This window comes from Rhinatrema bivittatum, chromosome 14 (genome assembly GCF_901001135.1).
Source record: "Rhinatrema bivittatum chromosome 14, aRhiBiv1.1, whole genome shotgun sequence".
NCBI classification, from domain to species: Eukaryota; Metazoa; Chordata; class Amphibia; order Gymnophiona; family Rhinatrematidae; genus Rhinatrema; species Rhinatrema bivittatum.
The window spans coordinates 81,072,692-81,099,489 of NC_042628.1; the positions used below are offsets into that span (position 1 = coordinate 81,072,692).

Below are 26,798 nucleotides of genomic sequence, written 5' to 3' on the forward strand. Positions count from 1 at the left end.
ATCATTTTACTCCTCCCCATCTCAGGATACTCAACCTATCTGATGCCTTCATTTCAGTGTTATCTTTGTTTCAGGCATTTCTCATGCGTTTCAGACTTCCCATGCTTCTTACATTTTACTTAAACATATTGTAATTTATTTGTAGGTTTTTTATATACCGACAACCGTTTGCACATCGTGTCGGTTTACAGATAACTTAAAACTTTTTGGCAGTGTCATTACATAGAACTTTTTGGCAGTGCCATTACATAGAACAGTTAAACGATGCATACAAGAAAAACACATGAACAAATGGAAACTGGGTAACTATTTACAGGGGATGACGTTTCCTCAACCGGGGCGGAAGAAGAAGTCGACAGGAGCACATTGTAAAAATAGTACGAGAAGCACAATGTGAGGATAATAAATCGAAAAAGTGTAATGCCAAGTTTCAACTTTAACCTAAAAAATTGGATGTACTTTTGCTGCATCCTTCATCCTGTTTGCATACATGCTGTTCCTAAATGGCAATTTTTCTTGTTAGTTTGTACAGCTATGAGAAAGTCTTTGTTAGAATCAGGTGCAGGGAGGGATGTGGGAGGAGATACATCCTTACACATTCCTTTCCTTGTCTGTAATTATATGTGTCAGCCTAAGCACAATATATTATGCAGTGTAGTGTTTCTCAGTGGGAAGGGGGGAAAAGGGTGGCGGGGTGGCTGGGTTTTGCAGCTCAGCTTTCTACAGCTAGAGCTGTCTTTACCAGGAATCAGAATATAAGAGAATAAAGAAATACCATTCTATTTCTATATTGTATTTCCATCTGTAATAGCCACATTAGTGAGCCCTAGCTCACAACCAGGACCTGACAACCCCTTGGAAGGAGCCTTATTTTTCTCCAGAATGCAGGCTGGAGGCAAATACTGAGGCATTGCAGGTGGCAACACTAGGTTACGGAGCAGGGACAGTGAACCTCTCACTGTCTCCATCTGCTGGCTGGGGTGCAGAACCCTGGAGCCTGGACCGATTTGGGGTAGGAACAGGAATTGAGAGCAGAACTCAAAGGTTTGCCCCATGAAGGCCAGGCCGGACTTCACTGTCTCCAGCACCAGGAAGCCACGTCACAGAATCCACGTCACAGAATCCCTCTCTGGATACAGGACCTAAGGGCTTTCCTGCGCTCCTCCCCCTGTCACCGGCTCTCGGACACAGCAGCCGCTTCCGTGCCACTTCTCCCGCCCCGGAACTGACGCTACCCTCCTGCAGTCTCGTTGGATTGGTCTGTGGACGTGCTCGCGTCATCACGAGCACGAAGGGGGCGGGGCTATGCAAACATGCTTTCCTGCTCTTGGCCCCGTTTCTGTCGGTATCGGGCGCGCGGCAGACGTCAGATATGCGGATGGGTCCATTAATTACGCGTCTCGGTCACATTTCTAACGTCTCCATGGGTCTGAAGAAATCGCGGAATTAGCAAGGAACGCTGTCCCGCGAACACTACAACTCCCAGAAGTCCCTTCCCTTCCTAGGAGGAAGTGGCGTAAGAGGTGACGGATCAGAGAAGGCAGCGAGAAGCACGAAGTCACCATGGAGGAGCTGGGGATCATTATCGAGAGGAGCCAGGTAGCGGCAGTGGCGGAGAGGGGGGGCAGTGCACCCAGACCCCAGGCTGGAGGGCACGCCAGGCCGCCTAAAGAAGAAAACGATGTATAGCCGTCGGGGTTGCCTATACCGCTCCAGAGCTAGAGCCATGGCCGAGTGTGTGTGGAGGAGAGGCAGTGGAGCCCAGTGTGTGTGGTTGTGTGGAGGAGAGGGAGTGGAGCCCAGTGTGTGTGTGTGTGGTTGTGTGGAGGAGAGGGAGTGGAACCCAGCCAGTGTGTGTGTGTGTGTGGTTGTGTGGAGGAGAGGGAGTGGAACCCAGTGTGTGTGTGTGTGGTTGTGTGGAGGAGAGGGAGTGGAACCCAGTGTGTGTGTGTGTGGTTGTGTGGAGGAGAGGGAGTGGAACCCAGTGTGTGTGGTTGTGTGGAGGAGAGGGAGTGGAACCCAGTGTGTGTGTGTGGTTGTGTGGAGGAGAGGGAGTGGAACCCAGTGTGTGTGTGTGTGTGTGTGTGTGTGTGTGTGGAGGAGAGGGAGTGGAGCCCAGTGTGTGTGTGTGGTTGTGTGGAGGAGAGGGAGTGGAACCCAGTGTGTGTGTGTGGTTGTGTGGAGGAGAGGGAGTGGAACCCAGTGTGTGTGTGTGGTTGTGTGGAGGAGAGGGAGTGGAACCCAGTGTGTGTGTGTGGTTGTGTGGAGGAGAGGGAGTGGAACCCAGTGTGTGTGTGTGGTTGTGTGGAGGAGAGGGAGTGGAACCCAGTGTGTGTGTGTGTGTGGTTGTGTGGAGGAGAGGGAGTGGAACCCAGTGTGTGTGTGTGTGTGGTTGTGTGGAGGAGAGGGAGTGGAACCCAGTGTGTGTGTGTGTGTGGTTGTGTGGAGGAGAGGGAGTGGAACCCAGTGTGTGTGTGTGTGGTTGTGTGGAGGAGAGGGAGTGGAACCCAGTGTGTGTGTGTGTGGTTGTGTGGAGGAGAGGGAGTGGAACCCAGTGTGTGTGTGTGTGGTTGTGTGGAGGAGAGGGAGTGGAACCCAGTGTGTGTGTGTGTGGTTGTGTGGAGGAGAGGGAGTGGAACCCAGTGTGTGTGGTTGTGTGGAGGAGAGGGAGTGGAACCCAGTGTGTGTGGTTGTGTGGAGGAGAGGGAGTGGAACCCAGTGTGTGTGTGTGTGTGGTTGTGTGGAGGAGAGGGAGTGGAACCCAGTGTGTGTGTGTGTGGTTGTGTGGAGGAGAGGGAGTGGAACCCAGTGTGTGTGTGTGTGTGGTTGTGTGGAGGAGAGGGAGTGGAACCCAGTGTGTGTGTGTGTGTGGTTGTGTGGAGGAGAGGGAGTGGAACCCAGTGTGTGTGTGTGGTTGTGTGGAGGAGAGGGAGTGGAACCCAGTGTGTGTGTGTGGTTGTGTGGAGGAGAGGGAGTGGAACCCAGTGTGTGTGGTTGTGTGGAGGAGAGGGAGTGGAGCCCAGTGTGTGTGGTTGTGTGGAGGAGAGGGAGTGGAGCCCAGCCAGTGTGTGTGGTTGTGTGGTGGAGAGGGAGTGGAGCCCAGTGTGTGTGTGGTTGTGTGGAGGAGAGGCAGTGGAGCCCAGCCAGTGTGTGTGGTTGTGTGGTGGAGAGGGAGTGGAGCCCAGTGTGTGTGTGTGGTTGTGTGGAGGAGAGGGAGTGGAGCCCAGTGTGTGTGGTTGTGTGGAGGAGAGGGAGTGGAGCCCAGTGTGTGTGGTTGTGTGGAGGAGAGGCAGTGGAGCCCAGCCAGTGTGTGTGGTTGTGTGGTGGAGAGGGAGTGGAGCCCAGTGTTTGTGTGTGTGGTTGTGTGGAGGAGAGGCAGTGGAGCCCAGTGTGTGTGTATGGGGCGGAGTGTGAGTTTTGAAAGTGTGTGTCAGTGGGAGCATGAAGATGACTGTGTGGTATATGAGATAGGAAAAGGTTTGTTCACCTCCCTTCTCCTCAGAATCTCAGGTTGACTGGAAGTCAATAGTTCCCAGGTATGGGAAGAGTGATTTTTTTTTTTTTTTAAATCCTTATTGATTTTAATTAATTGGGTGTTATTTGATGTGTGTGCTCTTTTTTTTGAAATATTGTATTGGTGTTTGGGAAATTTAAAAAAGAGTTTTTAATTTTTGGATGTTCTGTTCATCTGCTGTTTTGAAATATTTTTATTAGTATGGTTTGATTATTTTGATTGATGCTTTATATTTCTTGATTTTATTGTTTGTTTTCTGAGGAAGGATGATGCTTTAGTTTTTCTATAGGTGCACTACATACTGAGTCTGACTTGTGGTTTCTAGTTCATTTTGTCTCTACTTTTCCATTTATACTTTATGGATACTTTATTCTATATTTGGAAAGGATGTGTTTGATTTCTGCATTTGTGATTGAAGATTTCTACCAATGTGTCCTTTCAATGCAGGGATCTGTAGAAGTTTGGTTTGTTCTGTTCTCCTTATAGGAGGTATATTGGTGTTTTAGGGCCCGGTGAAATGTTTGCAGGGTCACCTTTTCATAGGGTGGTAACTGAATGCTGGCAGTTAGTGCTGTTGTGGAATGGGAGGTTTATTATATTGTAATTCCCTGTACATACCCAGATCAGTCAGCAGATGGAGGCAGAGACAGTCTCACGGACACTGTACATAACCCAGTGTGCCACCTGTAGTCCCTGAGTATCAGATGGTGTAAAACCTACAGTCTGGAGAGAAAAAAAGATTAAGACAAAATTTCTGTATCCTCTCAGGGGGTTGTGAGGTCCTGCTGGGGCCAACCCCCCAGGTTTGAAGCAGACGGAAGTCTGTAGGGTGGACATCTGGTGGGCCAGATCCCTCATCCCCCATGAGACAGCGGTGGAACCTGCTGGTAGTTCTGCACTGCAAGCCCAGTGGAGCCAGGGGAGTATCCCTTTTATATGGTTTGTCCTGGGCTGGGTCGCTAAAGTTTGGCAAAAGGAGACTGGTTATAGCCAGTGGTCTGACTCTTCTGATCTGCCATGCGGCTTGTGCTCCTGAAGCCTGAACCTATGCACCAAAAGAAAGTATTGGTTTCTGTGTGCCTTTATTTGTTCTCAGAGTAAAAAAAATCAAGAAGGAACTAAATTAATGATGCTGAGACGCCTTAAACCTTTGCTCTCTCAAGAAAATTTTAGAACGGTGCTACAAACAATGATATTCACCGGACTAGATTACTGAAATGCAATGTTGCTCGGCCTGCCAAAAAGCACATTACCGCCGCTACAGACTACCGCAACACGTATTTTAACAGGTACTAGGAGGAGAGACCATATTACTCCAGTATTGAAAGATTTACACTGGCTCCCAATTGAACAGAGGATAATTTTTAAAGTCTTATGTATTATTCACAAAATTCTACATGGAGATATGACAGACCGGGTAAATACAGCAATAAGATTACATGTCCCGCAATGCAATTTGAGATTGTCAAACAAAGGATTACTTTCCAGCCCGAACATTAGATCTGCTCACCTATGTGAAGTTCGAGCACGAGCTTTATCGATTGCGGGTCCTAAATACTGGAATAAAATGCCAACGGTACTGAGATTGCAGCAGGATAAGAAGCAATTTAGGAAAGAACTGAAAACATGGTTATTCCGCCAAGCATCTGTAGATGAGCAAGAGCGAGTAGAGGAGTTTCAAGGCAATGTTTTTTTAGCAGGTCCTTAAGTCTTCACTTAATCTTTTTTACTCTTTTTAGATGTTTTAAACTTTTTATTCTCTGCTCCTTTAGTTTGTGGTAATTTTATAGTTTTATTGTTAATTTAATATAGTTTTGGTGATATTTATAATTATGAGAAGTTTGTATTTTTTTTCCTTTTCCTGTTTTATTCTTGATGAAATGTAAACCGTCGAGATGGACACTGTCCGCACAACGGTATATAAAACTGTTAAATAAAAAACTAAATAAATAAAATAGAGGAATCTGTGCAATAGCGAGGTTCCAGGGGGGAAAGCTAACTTAGCAACTGGGAGAGCTCATCGATGGGGCTTTTCAGCAGCTTCTCTGCCTGCGGAGGGCACCAGATGTTTGCTCGGTGACGCTGAGGGACTGTTCCCCTGCTTGCCATTGAGGTGCTGGTGGTGCCACGGGTGCAGGGAGGAACGACATATGTGTCAAGCATGACTGCACCGGTAGAACAAGCTTCACTGGTGAAAGGGTCTAGTGCTGAGGCTTTCCCTGACAGTGCGGAAATGGTGGCCATTTTCGATTCCCTAGCAGCGTCGGCTGGAGAGGCAGGGATCCCCTCCTCAACTATTGCCAGCAGTTTCCTGCCCTGTAGAGATGCAGAGAGGCGCTTACACTGAGGGAGTCGACTCTGGTTCTGGTAGAAGTCTTCGGCTGATTTTAATTTGCTTGTGTGCGAAGCACGTTTTTTTAATTTATTGATTGATTTTTATATACCGTCGTTTGGAGAGTACATCACAACGGTTTACATAAACAAATTAAATAATCTTAAAATAATGATACAGTATAAGAATAATCCACAATAAAGTTAATTAAATATAAAATAAAATTCAGAAAATTCTTAAATTGTTTTTAGTTCTTTTTTTAAAGCATTTTTAGGTTCTGCTGCAGTCTTAATTCAGTTGGTAAGGCATTCCAGATTTTTGGACCTGCAAGGGATATGTCTCTGTCTCTAACCTGTGTTAGATATGCCAGCTGTATTTTTGGGATGGTTAATAAGCCTTTGTTAGTGGATTTTCATAAGAATATAAGAAATTGCCATGCTGGGTCAGACCAAGGGTCCATCAAGCCCAGCATCCTGTTTCCAACAGAGGCCAATCCAGGCCATAAGAACCTGGCAATTACCCAAACACTAAGAAGATCCCATGCTACTGATGCAATTAATAGCAGTGGCTATTCCCTAATTAAACGATTAATAGCCATTAATGGACTTCTCCTCCAAGAACTTATCCAAACCTTTTTTGAACCCAGCTACACTAACTGCACTAACCACATCCTCTGGCAACAAATTCCAGAGCTTTATTGTGCGTTGAGTGAAAAAGAATTTTCTCTGATTAGTCTTAAATGTGCTACTTGCTAACTTCATGGAATGCCCCCTAGTCCTTCTATTATTCGAAAGTGTAAATAACTGAGTCACATCTACTCGTTCAAGACATCTCATGATCTTAAACACCTCTGTCATATCTCCCCTCTTCCGTCTCTTCTCCAAGCTGAACAGCCCTAACCTCTTCAGCCTTTCCTCATAGGGGAGCTGTTCCATCCCCTTTATCATTTTGGTCGCCCTTCTCTGAACTTTCTCCATCGCAACTATATCTTTTTTGAGATGCAGTGACCAGAATTGTACACAGTATTCAAGGTGCAGTCTCACCATGGAGCGATTATAGAGGCATTATGACATTTTCCGTTTTATTCACCATTCCCTTCCTAATATTCTGTTTGCTTTTTTGACTGCCGCAGCACACTGAACCGACGATTTCAATGTGTTATCCACTATAATGCCTAGATCTCTTTCCTGGGTTGTAGCACCTAATATGGAACCTAACATTGTGTAATTATAGCATGGGTTATTTTTCCCTATATGCATCACCTTCCACTTATCCACATTAAATTTCATCTGCCATTTGGATGCCCAATTTTCCAGTCTCACAAGGTCTTCCTGCAATTTATCACAATCTGCTTGTGATTTAACTACTCTGAACAATTTTGTATCATCTGCAAATTTGGTTATCTCACTCATTGTATTTCTTTCCAGATCATTTATAAATATATTGAAAAGTAAGGGTCCCAATACAGATCCCTGAGGCACTCCACTGTCCACTCCCTTCCACTGAGAAAATTGCCCATTTAATCCTACTCTCTGTTTCCTGTCTTTTAGCCAGTTTGCAATCCACGAAAGGACATCGCCACCTATCCCATGACTTTTTACTTTTCCTAGAAGCCTCTCATGAGGAACTTTGTCAAACCCCTTCTGAAAATCCAAGTATACCACATCTACTGGTTCTCCTTTATCCACATGTTTATTAACTCCTTCAAAAAAGTGAAGCAGATTTGTGAGGCAAGACTTGCCCTGGGTAAAGCCATGCTGACTTTGTTCCATTAAACCATGTCTTTCTATATGTTCTGTGATTTTGATGTTTAGAACACTTTCCACTATTTTTCCTGGCACTGAAGTCAGGCTAACCGGTCTGTAGTTTCCGGGATCGCCCCTGGAGCCCTTTTTAAATATTGGGGTTACATTTGCTATCCTCCAGTCTTCAGGTACAATGGAAGATTTTAATGATAGGTTACAAATTTTTACTAATTGGTCTGAAATTTCATTTTTTAGTTCCTTCAGAACTCTGGGGTGTATACCATCTGGTCCAGGTGATTTACTACTCTTCAGTTTGTCAATCAGGCCTACCACATCTTCTAAGTTCACCGTGATTTGATTCAGTCCATCTGAATCATTACACATGAAAACCTTCTCCAGTACGGGTACCTCCCCAACATCCTCTTCAGTAAACACCGAAGCAAATAAATCATTTAATCTTTCCGCGATGGCCTTATCTTCTCTAAGTGCCCTTTTAACCCCTCGATCATCTAACGGTCCAACTGACTCCCTTACAGGCTTTCTGCTTCGGATATATTTTTAAAAGTTTTTACTGTGAGTTTTTGCCTCTACAGCCAACTTCTTTTCAAATTCTCTCTTAGCCTGTCTTATCAATGTCTTACATTTAACTTGCCAATGTTTATGCTTTATCCTATTTTCTTCTGTTGGATCCTTCTTCCAATTTTTGAATGAAGATCTTTTGGCTAAAATAGCTTCTTTCACCTCCCCTTTTAACCATGCCGGTAATCGTTTTGCCTTCTTTCCACCTTTTTTAATGTGTGGAATACATCTGGACTGTGCTTCTAGAATGGTATTTTTTAACAATGACCACGCCTCTTGGACAATTTTTTACTTTTGTAGCTGCTCCTTTCAGTTTTTTTCTAACAATTTTTCTCATTTTATCAGTTTCCCTTTTTGAAAGTTTAGCACGAGAGCCTTGGATTTGCACACTGTTCCTCTTCCAGTCATTAAATCAAATTTGATCATATTTTGATCACTATTGCCAAGCGGCCCCACCACTGTTACCTCTCTCACCAAATCCTGTGCATGGTCATTGTTAAAAAATACCATTCTAGAAGCACAGTCCAGATGTATTCCACACATTAAGAAAGGTGGAAAGAAGGCAAAACGATTACCGGCATGGTTAAAAGGGGAGGTGAAAGAAGCTATTTTAGCCAAAAGATCTTCATTCAAAAATTGGAAGAAGGATCCAACAGAAGAAAATAGGATAAAGCATAAACATTGGCAAGTTAAATGTAAGACATTGATAAGACAGGCTAAGAGAGAATTTGAAAAGAAGTTGGCTGTAGAGGCAAAAACTCACAGTAAAAACTTTTTTAAATATATCCGAAGCAGAAAGCCTGTGAGGGAGTCAGTTGGACCGTTAGATGATCGAGGGGTTAAAGGGGCACTTAGAGAAGATAAGGCCATCGCGGAAAGATTAAATGATTTCTTTGCTTCGGTGTTTACTGAAGAGGATGTTGGGGAGGTACCCGTAATGGAGAAGGTTTTCATGGGTAATGATTCAGATGGACTGAATCAAATCACGGTGAACCTAGAAGATGTGGTAGGCCTGATTGACAAACTGAAGAGTAGTAAATCACCTGGACCGGATGGTATACACCCCAGAGTTCTGAAGGAACTAAAAAATGAAATTTCAGACCTATTAGTAAAAATTTGTAACTTATCATTAAAATCATCCATTGTACCTGAAGACTGGAGGATAGCAAATGTAACCCCAATATTTAAAAAGGGCTCCAGGGGCGATCCGGGAAACTACAGACCGGTTAGCCTGACTTCAGTGCCAGGAAAAATAGTGGAAAGTGTTCTAAACATCAAAATCACAGAACATATAGAAAGACATGGTTTAATGGAACAAAGTCAGCATGGCTTTACCCAGGGCAAGTCTTGCCTCACAAATCTGCTTCACTTTTTTGAAGGAGTTAATAAACATGTGGATAAAGGTGAACCGGTAGATATAGTATACTTGGATTTTCAGAAGGCGTTTGACAAAGTTCCTCATGAGAGGCTTCTAGGAAAAGTAAAAAGTCATGGGATAGGTGGCGATGTCCTTTCGTGGATTGCAAACTGGCTAAAAGACAGGAAACAGAGTAGGATTAAATGGGCAATTTTCTCAGTGGAAGGGAGTGGACAGTGGAGTGCCTCAGGGATCTGTATTGGGACCCTTACTGTTCAATATATTTATAAATGATCTGGAAAGAAATACGACGAGTGAGATAATCAAATTTGCAGATGACACAAAATTGTTCAGAGTAGTTAAATCACAAGCAGATTGTGATAAATTGCAGGAAGACCTTGTGAGACTGGAAAATTGGGCATCCAAATGGCAGATGAAATTTAATGTGGATAAGTGCAAGGTGATGCATATAGGGAAAAATAACCCATGCTATAATTACACGATGTTGGGTTCCATATTAGGTGCTACAACCCAAGAAAGAGATCTAGGTGTCATAGTGGATAACACATTGAAATTGTCGGCTCAGTGTGCTGCGGCAGTCAAAAAAGCAAACAGAATGTTGGGAATTATTAGAAAAGGAATGATGAATAAAACGGAAAATGTCATAATGCCTCTGTATCGCTCCATGGTGAGACCGCACCTTGAATACTGTGTACAATTCTGGTCGCCGCATCTCAAAAAAGATATAATTGCGATGGAGAAGGTACAGAGAAGGGCTACCAAAATGATAAGGGGAATGGAACAACTCCCCTATGAGGAAAGACTAAAGAGGTTAGGACTTTTCAGCTTGGAGAAGAGACGACTGAGGGGGGATATGATAGAGGTGTTTAAAATCATGAGAGGTCTAGAACGGGTAGATGTGAATCGGTTATTTACTCTTTCGGATAGTAGAAGGACTAGGGGACACTCCATGAAGTTAGCATGGGGCACATTTAAAACTAATCGGAGAAAGTTCTTTTTTACTCAACGCACAATTAAACTCTGGAATTTGTTGCCAGAGAATGTGGTTCGTGCAGTTAGTATAGCTGTGTTTAAAAAAAGGATTGGATAAGTTCTTGGAGGAGAAGTCCATTACCTGCTATTAAGTTCACTTAGAGAATAGCCACTGCCATTAGCAATGGTTACATGGAATAGACTTAGTTTTTGGGTACTTGCCAGGTTCTTATGGCCTGGATTGGCCACTGTTGGAAACAGGATGCTGGGCTTGATGGATCCTTGGTCTGACCCAGTATGGCATTTTCTTATGTTCTTATGTTCTTAAAATTGCTCCCTCTTTCGTCGGTTCAAGGGTATCTTTATGCACGGTGCCTTTTTTTCTGCCTGAGGGAGTCTCTGCATTCCATCTTAGACAGTCGAGCTTCCAGCTTTTTTGGATTTGGATTCCTCTATGCCTCATGCGGGGGAGCTTTGCCTCTTAGATTGAAGGCATGCATTATTGAGGTATCTAAAGATCACTTATGATTTCCATAGATCATATCACCTCTTTGTACTGTGGAGTGGTCCACAGAAGGGAAATAAGTCATCTAAGCCTACAATTGTGCAGTGGCTGAAGGAAGCAATCGCGTCAACTTACTTTTCTAAAGGGCGCCCATTGCTGGGGGAGTTTAGGGGCGCACGACGCATTCTCAGGCGACTTCCTGGGCTGTGTCTCAGCATGAAATTTGCTGGGTGGTTACTGGGAAGTCGCCCGCTTTTGCTAGGCATTAGTGCTTGGATGTCGGGGCTCCGGCTTCCCTGTGCTCTGGTGAGGATGTTCTACAAGCGGAAATCTCCAGGTCCCACCCAAGTTAAGGGGAGCTTAGGTTTATCCCAGGAGTCTGGACTGATCTGGATTTGCACAGGGAAAGGAAAATTGGTTCTTACCTGCTAATTTTCATTCCTGTAGTACCACAGATCAGTCCATAGACCTGCCTATTTATGGAGGGGAGAGTCCGCCGCTCATACTGTTGCTTTGTATGGCGTGCGGAGTTGTTGGAGGTTTTCACTGCTGATCGCTTATGTTAAATTTGGGAAACAAGTTTTCCATTGTCTTTTCTGGCAACTTCACCTTCTTCCATCTCATTGGAGCGGAGCGAGTTTGCTTAGAAATTTATGGTTATTACTGAGGGACTGCAGTTGGCACACTGGGTTATGTACAGTGTCAGTGAAACTTTGTCGCCATCTGCTGGCAGGGAGGCAAAACCCAGGAGTCTGGACTGATCTATGGTACTACAGGAACGAAAATTAGCAGGTAAGAACTAATTTTCCTTTGCTCATGGCTTTCTGACATCCAAGCCTGCAACCAACTTGCGTTTACAATAGTCCTAAATACCATATGTGTTCCAAGGCTCTTTTTGGCTTTTATACAGGGTTTTCTAGTTGACACCACAGCAGTGCATATAATGTTCATGCTGTTCTGATATTTTTATTTCAAAAAAACTGTACTTTGAGTGTCCTTTTTCTTGTAAAACCTTTTATTAAAAATGCATTATTTGAGCTTGTGTGTGGAGAGGGCCGTGGTGGGGAGAAGGCTGGGCACAAAGCTGTAAGATTCACTTGGGGTGTCCAATACCCTTGCACTGATCCTGATTAGAAAAAAAATACAAAGAAAATGTAAAGAAAAAAATGAGGAAAGGCCAACACTAATTGTTTGCACTGGCTCTGCACGGCACCCTGTGGTGACGTGCTGGCTGGGTTCCCAACCCCACACAGTGGTGCCATGAGGTGATGGGGGAGAAAGCGGGGGCGCAGGGGAGATAACATAAATGCATTGGCGCCAGAGACTCTCGCTACGCCTCTGGGTAGAGGCAGGAAATCTTTCTGCTAATCTTGATCCAAGAAACAGAAGTATTTCAGTTGATGAACGTATCAATCTTCCCAAAGGAAATCCTGCCTCACTGGGATTGGCCTGAGCTGGTCCTCCTGTGATTGTATCTAATGGGGAGCAGGTGCCCAGGGCTGGCCCAGTCCTTCCTAGTGATATGGAGCTAAGATGGCCCTGCACACGCTTACTGATTTTGCTCTAACTTCACTTCCAGGAAGAAGCTCCTGTCCTTTCCATCTCTAGACCTCAGACTGGCCTTTCCTTCCTGGGGCCTGAGCCAGAAGATTTGGAGGATCTGTACAGTCGTTACAAGGTAGGTATTGTAATCCGCTTTGAGACCATTTTGAAAAAGCTTCACGTGAAATGTTTGCAAATAACATTTTTGGAAAACGTTGTGCTGGCCCAGATATTTAGGAGCCAGGGCTTAAAAATGTCTTTATTCCTTTTTTAAAGAATTTTTTTAAGTATAGAAAGGGGCGACCAAAATGATAAAGGGGATGGAACAGCTCCCCTTTGAGGTTAGGGCTGTTCAACTTGGAGAAGAAAAGGCTGGGGGGGGGGGGGGGATATGACAGAGGTCTATAAAATCATAAACAAATGGGTAGTTCCCTGTATGTACCCGGATCAGTCCAAACTGCTGGGTTTTGCCTCCTTTCCACCAGATGGAGACAGAGAAATCTTGAAGAGCACCTCCTCTTAACCTGGTGAGCCACCTGCATCTCCTCAGTATTTCTCTGTCTCCAGCAGATGGAGGTGGCAAACCCTGTGGTCTTGCCCTGTGTTTTCATAGAAACATAGACATGACGGCAGAAGAAGACCAAACGGCTCATCCAGTCTGCCCAGCAAGTTTCCACACTTTTTTTTTCTCCTCATACTTATCTGTTACTCTTGGCTCTTAGTAACCTTTTGGTTCTATTTCCCTTCCACCCCCACCATTAATGTAGAGAGCAGTGTTGGAAATGCACATAAGGGAAATATCTAGCTTAATTAGGGGTAGTAACCGCTGCAATAAGCAAGCTACACCCATGCTTATTTGTTTACCCAGATTATGTAATTCAGTCCTTGTTGGTTGTTGTCTGTATATAGATTCATTTTTCTTCATTCCCCCTGCCGTTGAAGCAGAGAGCTATGCTAGATATGCATTGAAAGTGAAGTATCAGGCTTATTTGGTTTGGGGTAGTAACCGCCGCAACAAGCAAGCTACTCCCCGCTTTTTTGTGAATGCAAATCCTTTTTTCCGCATTTCTTCTTTCCGTTGAGCTTAGAGCAATGTTGGAGTCACATTAACTGTATGTATGTTTATTGAATAAGGGTATTATCTCCAGGTAGTTGCTGTAGTTCCAGTGAGCCACCCACTCTTCATTCACGTCCTCTAGACTTTATGGATCCACAGTGTTTATCCCACGCCCCTTTGAAGTCCTTCACAGTTCTGGTCTTCACCAGGGGTTAAGACAAACTCTCCTTAAAAAAACTAAAAATTTCCTAGCATGTAGCAGATGGACTCAGGACCAATGGGTATAGTGTGCTCCTGATAGCAGTTAGAGACGGTTAAGGGGGGGGGGGTGCTCTTAAAGTTTGTCTCTGTCTCCATGTGCTGTAAGGGAGGCAAAACCCAGCAGTCTGGACTGATCTGTGGTACTACAGGAACGAAAATTAGCAGGTAAGAATCAATTTTCCTATATGATCAGTAATTCAAGGACTAGGAGGCACTCCATGAAGTTAGCAAGTAGCACATTTAAAACACATAAGAGAAAATTATTTTTCATTCCGTGCACAGTTGAACTCTGGAATTCATTGCCAGAGGATGTGGTTAAGGCACTTAGTGTAGCTGGGTTTAAAAAAGGTTTAGATAAGTTCCCGGAGGAGAATTCCATAAACTGCTGTGTATCAACAGGGAATAGCCACTGCTTGTTGCTGGCATTAGTAACATGGGATCTATTTAATGTTTGGCTACTTGCCAGGTACTTGTGACTTGGATTGGCCACTGTTGGAAACAGCATTCTGGATGTGATGGACCCTTGGTCTGACCCAGTATGGCATGTTCTTATGTTCTCATATTATTTTTTCCTCTTTATTTCTTTGACTCTTCCTCTCTCCTGTATTCTTTCCTCTTCCTGGCTTCTACGTCTGCTATAGCTGCTTGTCTGTCAGTCAGGTGCTGCTTCGCCTGGCTCCTCTTCTTCCTAAGCCCTGATGCCAGCTTGCCCAGCTGCTTTTACACCTGGGCCTGACTCCTCTCTCTCTTGGCAGGATAAGGCCCAGATTCAGATCCACGTGCCAAATCTTCAGAACTCTCAGCATTTATCCAGCCCTGAGGTTCTATCTTCTCAGTTCTTTCATCTCCTAATTATTTAATTTTTCCTTTTATTCATTTGTAGAATCTTACTCTTTTTTTTTCTAATTGTACTCTTGTCTCCTTTTTAATGCTTTTTTCCTAAATAAATTGACTTGACTTTGCATTTATTTTTTTTTAATGTTCGTTATCATTTGAACCATTCAACCTATAGCAATCACATTTTCAGGATAGGTTTATCTATAGAATAGTTAGAAACCAAAACATTGTTGGCCCAGAAAAGCTCTTATACAAATTTCTCTGACAGTCTTAATTGTTTTTTTCTATTTTCTTCCTAAGCATCCCAAAGTTCTGAACTGGGGAAATTTGATGTTGCATTTTTAATTTGTCTCTCATGAAGCTGGACAGCAGCAATGGCTTAGGGTTAACGGGATCAGTCATACTATGTCCCCCTCTTTCTCCCTGGATAACCTCGTTTCAGTCTCCCCGTGCATGTGTCTGTATTGCAGAAGCTGCAGCAGGAGCTGGAGTTCCTGCACGTGCAGGAGGAGTATATAGGGATCAGTCATACTATGTCCCCCTCTTTCTCCCTGGATAACCTCATTTCAGTCTGGGCGTGCATGTGTCTATATTGCAGAAGCTGCAGCAGGAGCTGGAGTTCCTGCACGTGCAGGAGGAGTATATAGGGATCAGTCATACTATGTCCCCCTCTTTCTCCCTGGATAACCTCGTTTCAGTCTGGGCGTGCATGTGTCTGTATTGCAGAAGCTGCAGCAGGAGCTGGAGTTCCTGCACGTGCAGGAGGAGTATATAGGGATCAGTCATACTATGTCCCCCTCTTTCTCCCTGGATAACCTCGTTTCAGTCTGGGCGTGCATGTGTCTGTATTGCAGAAGCTGCAGCAGGAGCTGGAGTTCCTGCACATGCAGGAGGAGTATATAGGGATCAGTCATACTATGTCCCCCTCTTTCTCCCTGGATAACCTCGTTTCAGTCTCCCCGTGCATGTGTCTGTATTGCAGGAGCTGCAGCAGGAGCTGGAGTTCCTGCACGTGCAGGAGGAGTATATAGGGATCAGTCATACTATGTCCCCCTCTTTCTCCCTGGATAACCTCGTTTCAGTCTGGGCGTGCATGTGTCTGTATTGCAGAAGCTGCAGCAGGAGCTGGAGTTCCTGGAAGTGCAGGAGGAGTATATAAAAGACGAGCAGAAGAACCTGAAGAAGGAGTTCCTCCATGCTCAAGAGGAGGTGAAGCGAATCCAGAGCATTCCCCTTGTGATTGGGCAGTTCTTGGAGGCGGTGGATCAGAACACGGCCATCGTGGGCTCCACCACAGGTAGTGGACAGGATACTGGAAACGGGTGGACTTGCGTTATTCTGCCCCAGACCCAGAACTATTCACTTTATTTTTTATTTTGTTTTGAGTATGCGATCGTTGTGATGTTTTTGGGGTGGGGAAGCAGAGCCCCCAGAACTCTGCAGAACAGGTTGGAGTAGGAGTTATTAAGAAGCAGTGGCAGCAGCAGGGAAGCCTGCTTGAGTATGTCACTCCCTTTTCTTTCTGCCATAAAGTTGATGGGAGGTTCCTCAGTAACCTGGCCTTAGCTGCAGAGACCACACTGATATGTGGTGGTAACTTCTTCCCTTCCTGTGGTGGCAGCTGTTAAATTCCTGCACTGAGGTGGCTTATTCTGCCTTCCTAATATCTGAAGCTGCTGCCACACTGGGGTAAAGTTTACTTCTTTCAGTTTATAAAACATAAATGGTCTGGACATTTACAACTTACTTGTAACATCTTGTGGTGTTCATGTACCCATCCCCTCATACCAAGCCCATAAATGGTCAAGTTCCTGGACAAAAATATCCTCCTAAATAAACCCTGAAATCATTGGAGCAGGGTTTATTAATCCTCACTGCCTCTGCTGGATTTCCCATTAATAAAAAATACTTCCGTTCAATTGTGGAGAGCAGGGTGAGAGGTGGAAGCCTCAGAATATGCACAGGTGAGACTGAAGGATTGGTATAGTGAGAGGTTATCATTCAGGACGGGCAGGAGATCTGCAATGCCGCCTCCTGGACCCTGCGTAACTTGCTGCGTTTGTGTTTCTCTCCCTCCATCTCGTCCATTTTCACAGGTTCCAATTACTACGTGCGTATCCTGAGCACCATTGACCGAGAGCTGCTGAAGCCCAATGCTTCGGTGGCACTGCACAAGCACAGCAATGCCTTGGTGGACGTCCTCCCACCAGAGGCCGACAGCAGCATCATGATGCTCACATCAGGTCAGAAAGAAGGGGAGAAGGGATCGTCTTTCTAATGCTGGGATTAGGACAAGGAGCAGCAGGACGGCCCCTCGCTGACACACATTGTCTGGCCATGGAACAACACTGGGAGTAGCATCCTGCCAGCTCAGCCTCAAGGGGGCTGTAGGCATATAAATTGTATTTCCTATTCATACCCCAGATCAGTCCAGACAAGTGGGTTTTGCATCCCTTCCAGCAGATGGAGGCAGAGAATAAAAACTCTTCAGGCACTGCTAATTAACTGAGAGTGCCACCTGCAGTCCCTCGGTATTTCTGAATATTTCTCTGTCTCCAGCAGATGGTAGAGGTAGATTACGATCAGCTACCATAACTGTTTGCTTGAGAGCTGGCTGGAAAGGTGTAAGGAGAGGTGCCATAAAGAATGGCATCCTGGTGAAAGACACGGGGAAAATTGAAAAATGGTATCTGCATTGAGAAGTACTGACCAAGTTTGTGTACCTGCTTTAGAAGGTGAAGGGAGGCATACCTAACCTAACAGCTTACATGTACAGATGAGAAGCCACTGGTGTCCATGTCTAACAGTTTGTAATGTACATTCATAGATCAGAAGCCAGATGTGATGTACTCTGACATCGGTGGGATGGACATCCAAAAGCAGGAGGTGAGGGAGGCAGTGGAGCTGCCTCTCACGCATTTTGAACTCTACAAACAGGTGAGTGCAGAAGAGCATCCAGTCGACATGAACGTGTCAGGTGAAAAAAAAAATGCAGCATACTGAATAGCAGTACTGCCTTCTCTCCCCAAAATTATAATGCACCCTAACTGGGGAAAGCCCTCACCAAGAGGCACAGTATCATAGGAACATGACTTGCCTTACTGGGTCAGATCAAATGTCCACCAAACCCAGTTTCCTGTTTCCAACAGTGGTCAATGCAGGACACAATTACCTGGCAGGATCCCAAGGGGTAGAGAGATTTCATGCTGCTTATCTGAGAGAGAAGCAGTGGATTTGTGCAACTCCACCGTAATAATGGTTAATGGACATTCTCTGTATGTTCCCGGATCAGTCCGGGTGCCTGGGTTTCTGCATCCCTGCCAGCAGATGGAGACAGAGAAAGTTTCACTGCTTCATAAACCCTAGTGCCACCTGCAGTTCCTCTGTATTTCTCTGTTCCCTGTACATACCGGATCAGTCCGGGCGCCTGGGTTTCTGCATCCCTGCCAGCAGATGGAGACAGAGAACGTTTCACTGCTTCATAAACCCCAGTGCCACCTGCAGTTCCTCGGTATTTCTCTGTTCCCTGTACGTACCAGATCAGTCCGGGCGCCTGGGTTTCTGCGTCCCTGCCAGCAGATGGAGACAGAGAACGTTTCACTGACACTGCTTCATAAACCCCAGTACCACCTGCAGTTCCTCGGTATTTCTCTGTCTCCAGCAGAGGGGGCGAAACCTGCAGTTCTCCAGTTTTTGGATGATTTTTTTCTTTTGAGCCTTTCTCCTGGGAGTTTTTAATTTTTGTTTCTGGAAGGAATCCTTTTGGGTCCTACCCTGTCCGGTTGAGGTGGACGGGCCGGGGTTGTTTCCCTTCTGTGTTGCCTGTCTGTTCTCCCGTGGAATGCAAATCTGGTTGACCAGATCCCTCCCCTTCACGAGGCCACCCAGGCAGCTGCAGGCTCCACAGGGGTTTTTTGGTCTCCTATTTCTGAGAGGTGCCTTGTTTCTTTTAGGCTTTTTCTCTCAGGGAGATGAAATTTTTTTTTTTTTTTTTTTTAAAGGAAAGGAAGGCAGTTAATTGCTGCAGTCAGGCTCAGCGCTGCTGTATGAGCAACTTTCCCTTCTCCTTGGCGGTAAGAGGGGGTCAGTGCAATTCCAGGGTTTTTAATTAAGCTGGATCTCCGTCTAGAACGGGTAGATGTGAATCGGTTATTTACTCTTTCAGATAGTAGAAAGACTAGGGGGCACTCCATGAAGTTAGCATGGGGCACATTTAAAACTAATCGGAGAAAGTTCTTTTTTACTCAACGCACAATTAAACTCTGGAATTTGTTGCCAGAGGATGTGGTTAGTGCAGTTAGTATAGCTGTGTTTAAAAAAGGATTGGATAAGTTCTTGGAGGAGAAGTCCATTACCTGCTATTAAGTTCACTTAGAGAATAGCCACTGCCATTAGCAATGGTTACATGGAATAGACTTAGTTTTTGGGTACTTGCCAGGTTCTTATGGCCTGGATTGGCCACTGTTGGAAACAGGATGCTGGGCTTGATGGACCCTTGGTCTGACCCAGTATGGCATTTTCTTATGTTCTTATGTTCCTGTTACGGCCCGCGGTGCTGCTTGCCGCGCGTGTGGCTCAACTCGTTTGCGGCAAGGTAGGGGCGGGCTGTGTTCCGGTTGAATTGTAGGCGGAGAAGGCTTCTCGGGTGGCCTCAAACCGCCGGGCCAGGATTACGCAGGACCAGCGGGTTCTCATTGTGGTGAGACGGCTATGCTATAGAATTTGCTCGGCTCAATCGCAACCTGTTTCTAATTCCCTGTCGTACCTGGATCAGTCCAGATTCCTGGGTTTTGCCTCCCCTCCAGCAGATGGAGACAGAGAAGTCTTTGACGCTGCCCTATACCCGAGGTGCCACCTACAGTCTGTCAGTATTTCTCTGTCTCCAGCAGATGGTGGTAGTGCAAAATCCTACAGTCTATGTTAGATAAAAAAAGAAAAGGGGACATAAGCAAACGAAGCGTGAAGATATTGGAGCTTCCCATGGGGTTGTCAGGTCCTGGTGGGGACCATCCCCCCTAGTAGCTGAGGAGCAGAGGGTCGCAGACCCTGTAATCTTCCCTCTTAGCAGCAGCCAGGGGTGATACCAGGGAGCCCGGCTCACTCACCCTCCGGTGGGGGGGGGCAGAACCGGGATTTCGTCAGGTTTGGAAAAAGAAAAGAGAGCAAAAGTAAAACTTTTTTTTATTTGCTGCTTGGGGTGGCAAAATCCTACCAGGCCTTCTCCATTCCCCCAGCGCTGCCGTTCTGCTGCCACTGTCTTTCTTCTGCCATGCAATTTTTTTAGGCGTCTGTCATATCACATGGTGCGGCCTGCCGTGTGTGTGTGGGAACGTGCGCGAGCAGCTTTCCCGAGCTGGCTTGTGCTCTGGGTGCCTCCCCAGGGGGGGAGGACACCTCGTGGGCTGCTACTGGCGGCAATTCCCATGGACGCTGAGAGCCTGGGAGGCTCGATCGGACGCGTCAGCCCTCTCCAGACACGTTCTTGCTCAGCGCGGGAATGGATGCCATTTTGGAGACTTTCAGGGCACAGGAGCGATCCGCGGTGGGGGAGGGGAATTCCCCTCCTCCTTTATCACCATGGCCCGGCGCCTCCGGGGGGAATGGTTTTCAGGCTGATTCGGCGCCTTCGTCCAGGGGGGCTTGGGACTCCTTTTCCTCCTCCTCTGTTTGTCTTGCTCCTTCATAAGACCAGGAAGGTAGCCAGGCAGCATTCTAGCAGGGGTCCTCATTTATAACCTGCCGCAGGGCCCTCAGCTCCTGGCAAGGAGGGCGTCTTGGCCCCCAAGAGACCTAGACTCTTGGGGGGTGAGGGGGGTCGGAAAGTCCAGGCGTCCCCTCCAGACTGTGTCTTTTCCCACGGAGGGTTCGTCCTCGGAAGCTTTGGGGTCGGATGAATCCTGGCCGCAGGATCCTCAGGGGCCGGATCCAGATCTGGGCGACCAGAATCAAGCTACGCAGCAGGCCGGCACAGCAATGGTTGAGGGGGATGACCCTAAGGTGGTGCGTTTGTTCCACAAGGACGAGCTGGGGCCACTTATTCCCGCAATTCTGGAAGAATTGGGTATTGAGGTCCCTCAAGAGGACTCTCGGCTGGGAGCCTTGGATCCGGTCATGGTGGGTTTCCGTGGTCAGGCTCGGTCCTTCCAGGAAGCTCACGAGTTGATTCAGTGGGCAGAGAGATGCCTGGAATGCATAGCGCTGTCCCACATAGCTGGGGTCAAAAACATTCAAGCGGCTTTCTTGAGTCAAACTCAGTTAGACCCTGGCAAGTGGGAGTTGTCTGAGGCCATGATGAACCTCATCTGGGATTGGTGGGGTCCCCTCACGTGGATTTGATGGCAACTCGTCACAATGCAAAGGCGTTGCAATTCTTCAGTCAACTGCGCCAGCACAGAGCCAAAGGCGCCTATGCTCTAGTCCTCCCTTGGCCGCAGGGAGTCCTTCTTTGTTTTTCCACCTTGGCTGTTAGTAGGCAAGGTGTAGCATCGCATAGAGAAACATCACGGCGAAGTGATTTTGGTCGCTTCGGAGTGGCCACGTCGTCCCTGGTTTGCTGATCTGGTCAATTTGGCAGTGGACGGGCCAATTCTCTTCGGCCACCTGATGGGTCTTCTACATCAAGTTCCCATATTTTCACACCAGGCTGCTCACGTCTGTCTAGTGGCCTGGCTTTTGAAAGGCGGCAGTTAAGACACAGAGGTTACCCGGAGTCAGTCATAACTACATTGTTACAGGCCAGAAGGAGATCCACTAATATGGCTTACATTAGAATCTGGAAGGTGTTTGAGTCCTGGTGTATAGATCATGGGGTCTGGGCTCTCAGGTCTTCCATTACTTCCATTTTGTCTTTTCTTCAAGAAAGTTTTGCTAAGGGACTGTCCCCTAGTTTCATTAAGGTACAGTTGACTCTCTTCATGGGAAGGTTTATGGTTCCACTATTTCAGCTCATCCAGATGTTCTTCGATTCCTTAGAGGAACCAAGAATTTGCACCCGCTGATCAGAAGGGTTTGTCCATCCTGGAACCTTAATCTGGTTCACTGAGGTTTGTATATGGCTCCTTTTGAACCTCTGTGGTGAGCGACTCTGAAGTACTCGACTCTCAAGGTGGTTTTTCTCGTGGCGATATGCTCAGTGAAAAGTATTTCGGAATTGCAAGTGTTATCCTGTTGGGATCCATTCCTCTAGATTTCGGATTCCGGGGTTTCATTGAGGACGGTGCCTTCTTTTTTGCCGAAAGTGATGTTCGCTTTTCACGTGAACCAGACTGGAGCTTCCAGCCTTTCCTTTGGTAGATTCTTCCGCTCCTCATGTAGGAGCTCCAGCAGTTAGATGTGTGGCGAGCTCTATTGCGTTACTTAGACGCGACAAATGATTTCAGGAGGTCGGATCACCTCTTTGTTTTGTGGAGTGGTGCGAAACGTGGGTTCAAGGTTTGTAAAGCTACTATTGTCTGTTGGTTGAAAGAGACTATTACGTCTACTTACGTCACTAGCGGTTAAGAACATAGAAGAGGAAATTTTATTAAATTTTACCTTTAAATTGGAGAAAATTCCCTCCCCCAGTTGAGAATTGCTGAGGCAATTTCCGAGATCCCTCAGAGGTATGCCTTGGTCCAGTAGCCGGTTCCCAGCATGAACTTTGCTGCTGAAGCAGCTGAAAGGCAGCAGATGCAGGAAGCCAAGCATGACAGTGACAGCCAAAGCCCTCTTCCCTGCAGCTGGAGACCGTCTCTGTACTCCCAGTAAGTGCTGAGCCCAGGTAAGTAAAGAACTACTCCTCCTATTCAGAGAAATGGAAGGGCTTCAGTAAGTCTTTCCTCCGGTCTCCTTTCTCAGCACGCCTTACCAACGATATTCCCGATCCCGTTAGGGCAAGGGAAGGGGGTTTCCGAGCAGGTTGAGCAGCCCCCCGATAGACTAGGCCCCGCATCAGACTCGGCGGGCACTCCACGTCGCATGCCGTGGTGGCGCCACTTTGCGCGTGGTTTGGTGCGGCGCCATTTTCCCCCATTGACCGTTGGTAAGTGTAGAGCAGGCCAGCCCTGTTGTGCGCATAACCGCGTTCATAAGTACATGCATACATTCGCACATAACCAGACACTTATGCGCATCTGAGCAGATTTGTGCGCTCTTGAGCTCAGGCGGTAACTGGCTGAAGCACAAGCTACAGTTAACTATGGCTCCGGCAACAAAGAAATACAAACGACACTCCCTTTGTGCTGTCTGCCAAATTAGGCTGCACAATCTGACCTAGAGTCCTTCCTGTGTCAGCTCTGTGAGGAAGCCCAGGGCGGGCTGGGGACTCAGAACTTTTCCAAGCCCAGCCCTTCCCATCCCAGTCAGAGGATGGGTTAGCCACGACCTTATCTGGTAGCACTCCAGATCTGAGCAATCCCGGGGCTGTGTCCTCTCCGGGAGAGGGCAGTTCAGCGACCCCTGCCTCAGTTCATCCTGGACTAGGTATGGACCCAGCAACCTTTTGTTGGGTGGAATTCTTTCAGGGCCTTCAAGTCTTTGTTCAGACGCAGTCGGCTGCTCCTCCCTGCCCGGTCTGAGCCCCAGCTGGGAGAAGGCCTCGTTCTCCCAACCCTATCGGCATGCTTCGGGACATGCCTCGCCTCACCAAGGGTATCCCCTGATAGGGACCCTGACACCACGGACGACGATGGGGACTCAGACTCATTGGAGGATGGGGGAAATCCCTCAAGGCCTGGAGCCATACGGTCCATGCTATGGATTTTCTACAGAGATGAATTGCTAGCCCTGGTCTTCCAGACCCTGAATACTCTGGAAGTTTCCGGCACAGACCCTGTGTTGGAACCAAGGAGGAATCCCATCCCTCTTGCTATTTCCCAATGCTGGAAGCCATCCAGGAGTTGATTGACCTGGAGTGGGACCCGGAAGCCAGTTTTTAAGGAGGTGGAGCCTTGGAGGCCTTGTACCCTCGACCTGGCGGCCACAGAACTCCTATGTTTCTCGAAAATGGATGCTTGTTATGTCTCCGAAATTAGTCAGCTGACGTGGTCCAAGTCGCAACTCTGTATTCTTACCTTTAAGGGAAAATTGATGTTTGATCAACTGCTCCAAGTTCTCCCCAAAGTGCTGGGAGAATCAAAGGGCCAAAGGTTTCTGGAGAACAGGAAGGCGGCTCAGAAAACCTTTTTGTCTCGTTTCCGGAAGGGTCGCCATTTTCGTTCCCCCGAAGAGCTCTGCGCCGGTTGGGGAGCAGAGGCAGGGGGCTGGGCGGCAGCAGTCCTTTCGAGGAGCCCATAGGAATCCCAGAGAGAGCTCCGGCTAAGGGACTGTGACTGGTAAAACCTCTTACTGAGGCCGGTGGGCATCCACTCTCTCAGGGGGGCCGTCTATCGCTTTTCTACGAGGAGTGGACCAGGATTATCTCTAATCAGTGGGTCCTAGAGGTAATAAAAGACAGCTACACTTTAGAATTTTCTCGGGCCCTCAGGGAGGCGATTGTAATCTCTCTCTGCAGTTTGCCCTGCAGGCGCTGGCACCGGGATATTGGAGCACCTGCAGGGTCTGGGCACCATAATGCTAGTGGCGGAACAAGGTCATGGACTGTTTATTTCATCATACCAAAGAATGGGTCCTTTCACCCCATTCTCTGTTTGCAGAAGGTAAATGTGTTACTGCAGGTGCCCCGTTTCTGCATGGAAACATTAGACAGTTTTAGCTGCAGTTCAGCAAGAATTTCTAGCATCGTTGGACTTGAGAGGCCTATCTCCACATTCCCATCCAAGCGGAGCATTAGCGTTTCCTGCGGTTTGTGGTCCTGGGACAGCATTTTCAGTTTCGGGCCCTCCAATTTGGTCTGGCAACAGTGCTGTGCATGTTCAAGAAGGTGTTAGTAGTGGTAGCAGCGGCCCTTCACAGGGACCGGATCTTAATTCATCCTTACCTGAATGATTGGTTGAGTCAAGGAAAATCGGAAAAAATGTCGACAGTCGGTGGGGAGGGTGTTGGATCGGTTGCAGACCTTGGGCTGGATGATCAATTGGGCAAAGAGCCACTTGTGTCCCACCCAAACTCTGGAGTAGTGGGGGTAAGATTGGATAACTCGTGTTGGGAAAGGTTTTCTCACTTCTGAGAAGATTCTGAAGTTGCAAACTCAGGTGCAAAGTTTTCTGAGGATGGCCGTTCCCAAGGCTTGGGATCATCTTTAGGTGCTGGGGGTCAATGGAATCTATCTTGGATTTGGTGCCTTGGGCCTTTTCTCACATGCGTCCGCGTCAGAGGACATTGCTCTTGCGGTGGAATCTATTGTCTGAGGAGTTTCATCGACAGTTGCCATTGCTGTGAACTTCCAGGTCCAGTCTCTTGTGGCAGTTAGCCAAATTTGGAAAAGGAGATGGATAATGGAGATCCCGAGCTGGGTGGTGGTGACCACAGATGCCAGTCTTAAAAGGTTGGAGGGTGGTCACCAACGGAAGCAACTTGATCGATCAACTGGTTGGAGATGAGAGCAGTCTGCAGGGCTTTGGTGGAGTTCCTTCCATTGATTCAAGGTCAGATGGTCTGAATATTTTTGGACAATGCCACTACAGTGGCATATATCAATCTGCAGAGGGGAACGAAAACTCATGCAGTGGCCCAAGTAGCTCAGGAGCTGTTTGGGTGGAACTGCATTTGAAGAGAATAGCTGCTTCTCATGTGTTGGGAGTGGACAATGTGCAGGTGGACTACCTCAGCTGACAGCAGTTGGACCCTGGAGAATGGGAGCTGTTGGTGGAAGCTTTCGATCTTATCCGGTCTTGGTGGGGCAGTCCAGGTCTGGATCTGATGGCGTCGAGGAGCCAATGCCAAGGTGTCAGGTTTCTTCAGTCGCAGGTGGGAAGTCAGAGCCAAGGGCATAGATGCTCTGCTTCTTCCATGGCCCACAGGGATTCTTCTGTATGTGTTCTTGCCATGGCCTCTCATAAGCCAGGTGTTACGATGTGTCAAAGCATCCGGGCTTAGTGGTGCTGGTCGTGCCAGAGTGGCCGCGTCGTCCATGATTTGCGGATCTGGTTGAGCTCACAGTGGGCGGACGTCTGAGGGTGGCTCATCTAAAGGGCTCTTAGGACCTTGCCTTATTTTCTTGGATCGAGCGGATCACTTCTGTCTCACAGCCTGGCTTTTGAGAGGCAGTGTTTGCAGTTGAAAGGTTACTCTAAACCAGTGATTTCCACTTTGTTTTAGGCCACGTCTATGGCATATGTTTGGGTAGGGCAAATGTTCGACAACTAGTGCATAGAAGGAGTTGATCCGTTGCGGGTAGCTATTCCTCAGGTGTTGGCCTTCCTGCAGCACGGTCTTTTGAAGGGTCTGGCTTACAATTCGCTGTGGGTTCAGGTGGCAGCCTTGGGTTGTCTCCCGAGGCAGGTTGCAAGGGAGAACACTGGCCTTGCACCTGTGGTGAGGTTTCTCAAGGGGGTTAAGCATCTGCAACCACCTGTGCATGGGTTGAGCCCAGCATGGAATTTGAATTTAGTATTGCGAGTGCTTTGTGGTCCTCCATTTGAGCTGTTGAAAAAAGCCTCATTGAAGGATATCACTCTGAAGGTAGTTTTTCTGGTGGCAATTTGTTCAACTGGAAGAATTTTGGAGTTGCAGGTTTTATCTTGTAGGGAGCCCTTTCTGAGAATCTCAAATGACGGGGTTCCGTTGCATACGGTTCCCTCATTCTTGCCTAAGGTGGTTTCTGCCTTCCATCTGAATTAGTCAGTCGAGCTGTCTGCTTTCCTGAATCAGTCGGATGAATTGGCAAAGTCCAGGGAGCTCCATCTTTTGAATGTTCGGGTTCTGTTGCGTTATCTAAAAGTCACCAACAGTTTTCGATGGTCAGATTACTTGTTCATGATATTTGGAGAGGCAAAAAAGGTTGCAAAGCCTCCAAGAGCACGATAGCACGTTGGCTGAAGGAAGCTATTGTCTCAGCCTACATGTGCAAAAAAAGCAGGTTCCGAATGGATTGCGTGTGCACTCTTCTAAAGTGCAGGTGGCTTCTTGGGCCAAGTGTCAGTTGGTTTTGCCACAGGAGATTTGTAGAGCGGCGCCATTACCGGTTGGATGCTCCAGG

General features: G+C 47.0%; 1 protein-coding gene across 1 annotated transcript in view; it reads left to right on the top strand.

The window, feature by feature from the left end:
* Positions 1-1,324: 1,324 nt before the first annotated feature.
* Positions 1,325-26,798, top strand: part of PSMC4 (proteasome 26S subunit, ATPase 4) — a 36,992-nt gene continuing 11,518 nt past the window's right edge. The window contains exons 1-5 of the mRNA XM_029576869.1: positions 1,325-1,599; positions 12,605-12,703; positions 15,833-16,019; positions 16,819-16,965; positions 17,550-17,659. Of these exons, the coding sequence (XP_029432729.1) occupies positions 1,564-1,599; positions 12,605-12,703; positions 15,833-16,019; positions 16,819-16,965; positions 17,550-17,659 (579 nt within the window). The 5' untranslated portion in view covers positions 1,325-1,563. The remainder of the gene's footprint in view (positions 1,600-12,604; positions 12,704-15,832; positions 16,020-16,818; positions 16,966-17,549; positions 17,660-26,798) is intronic.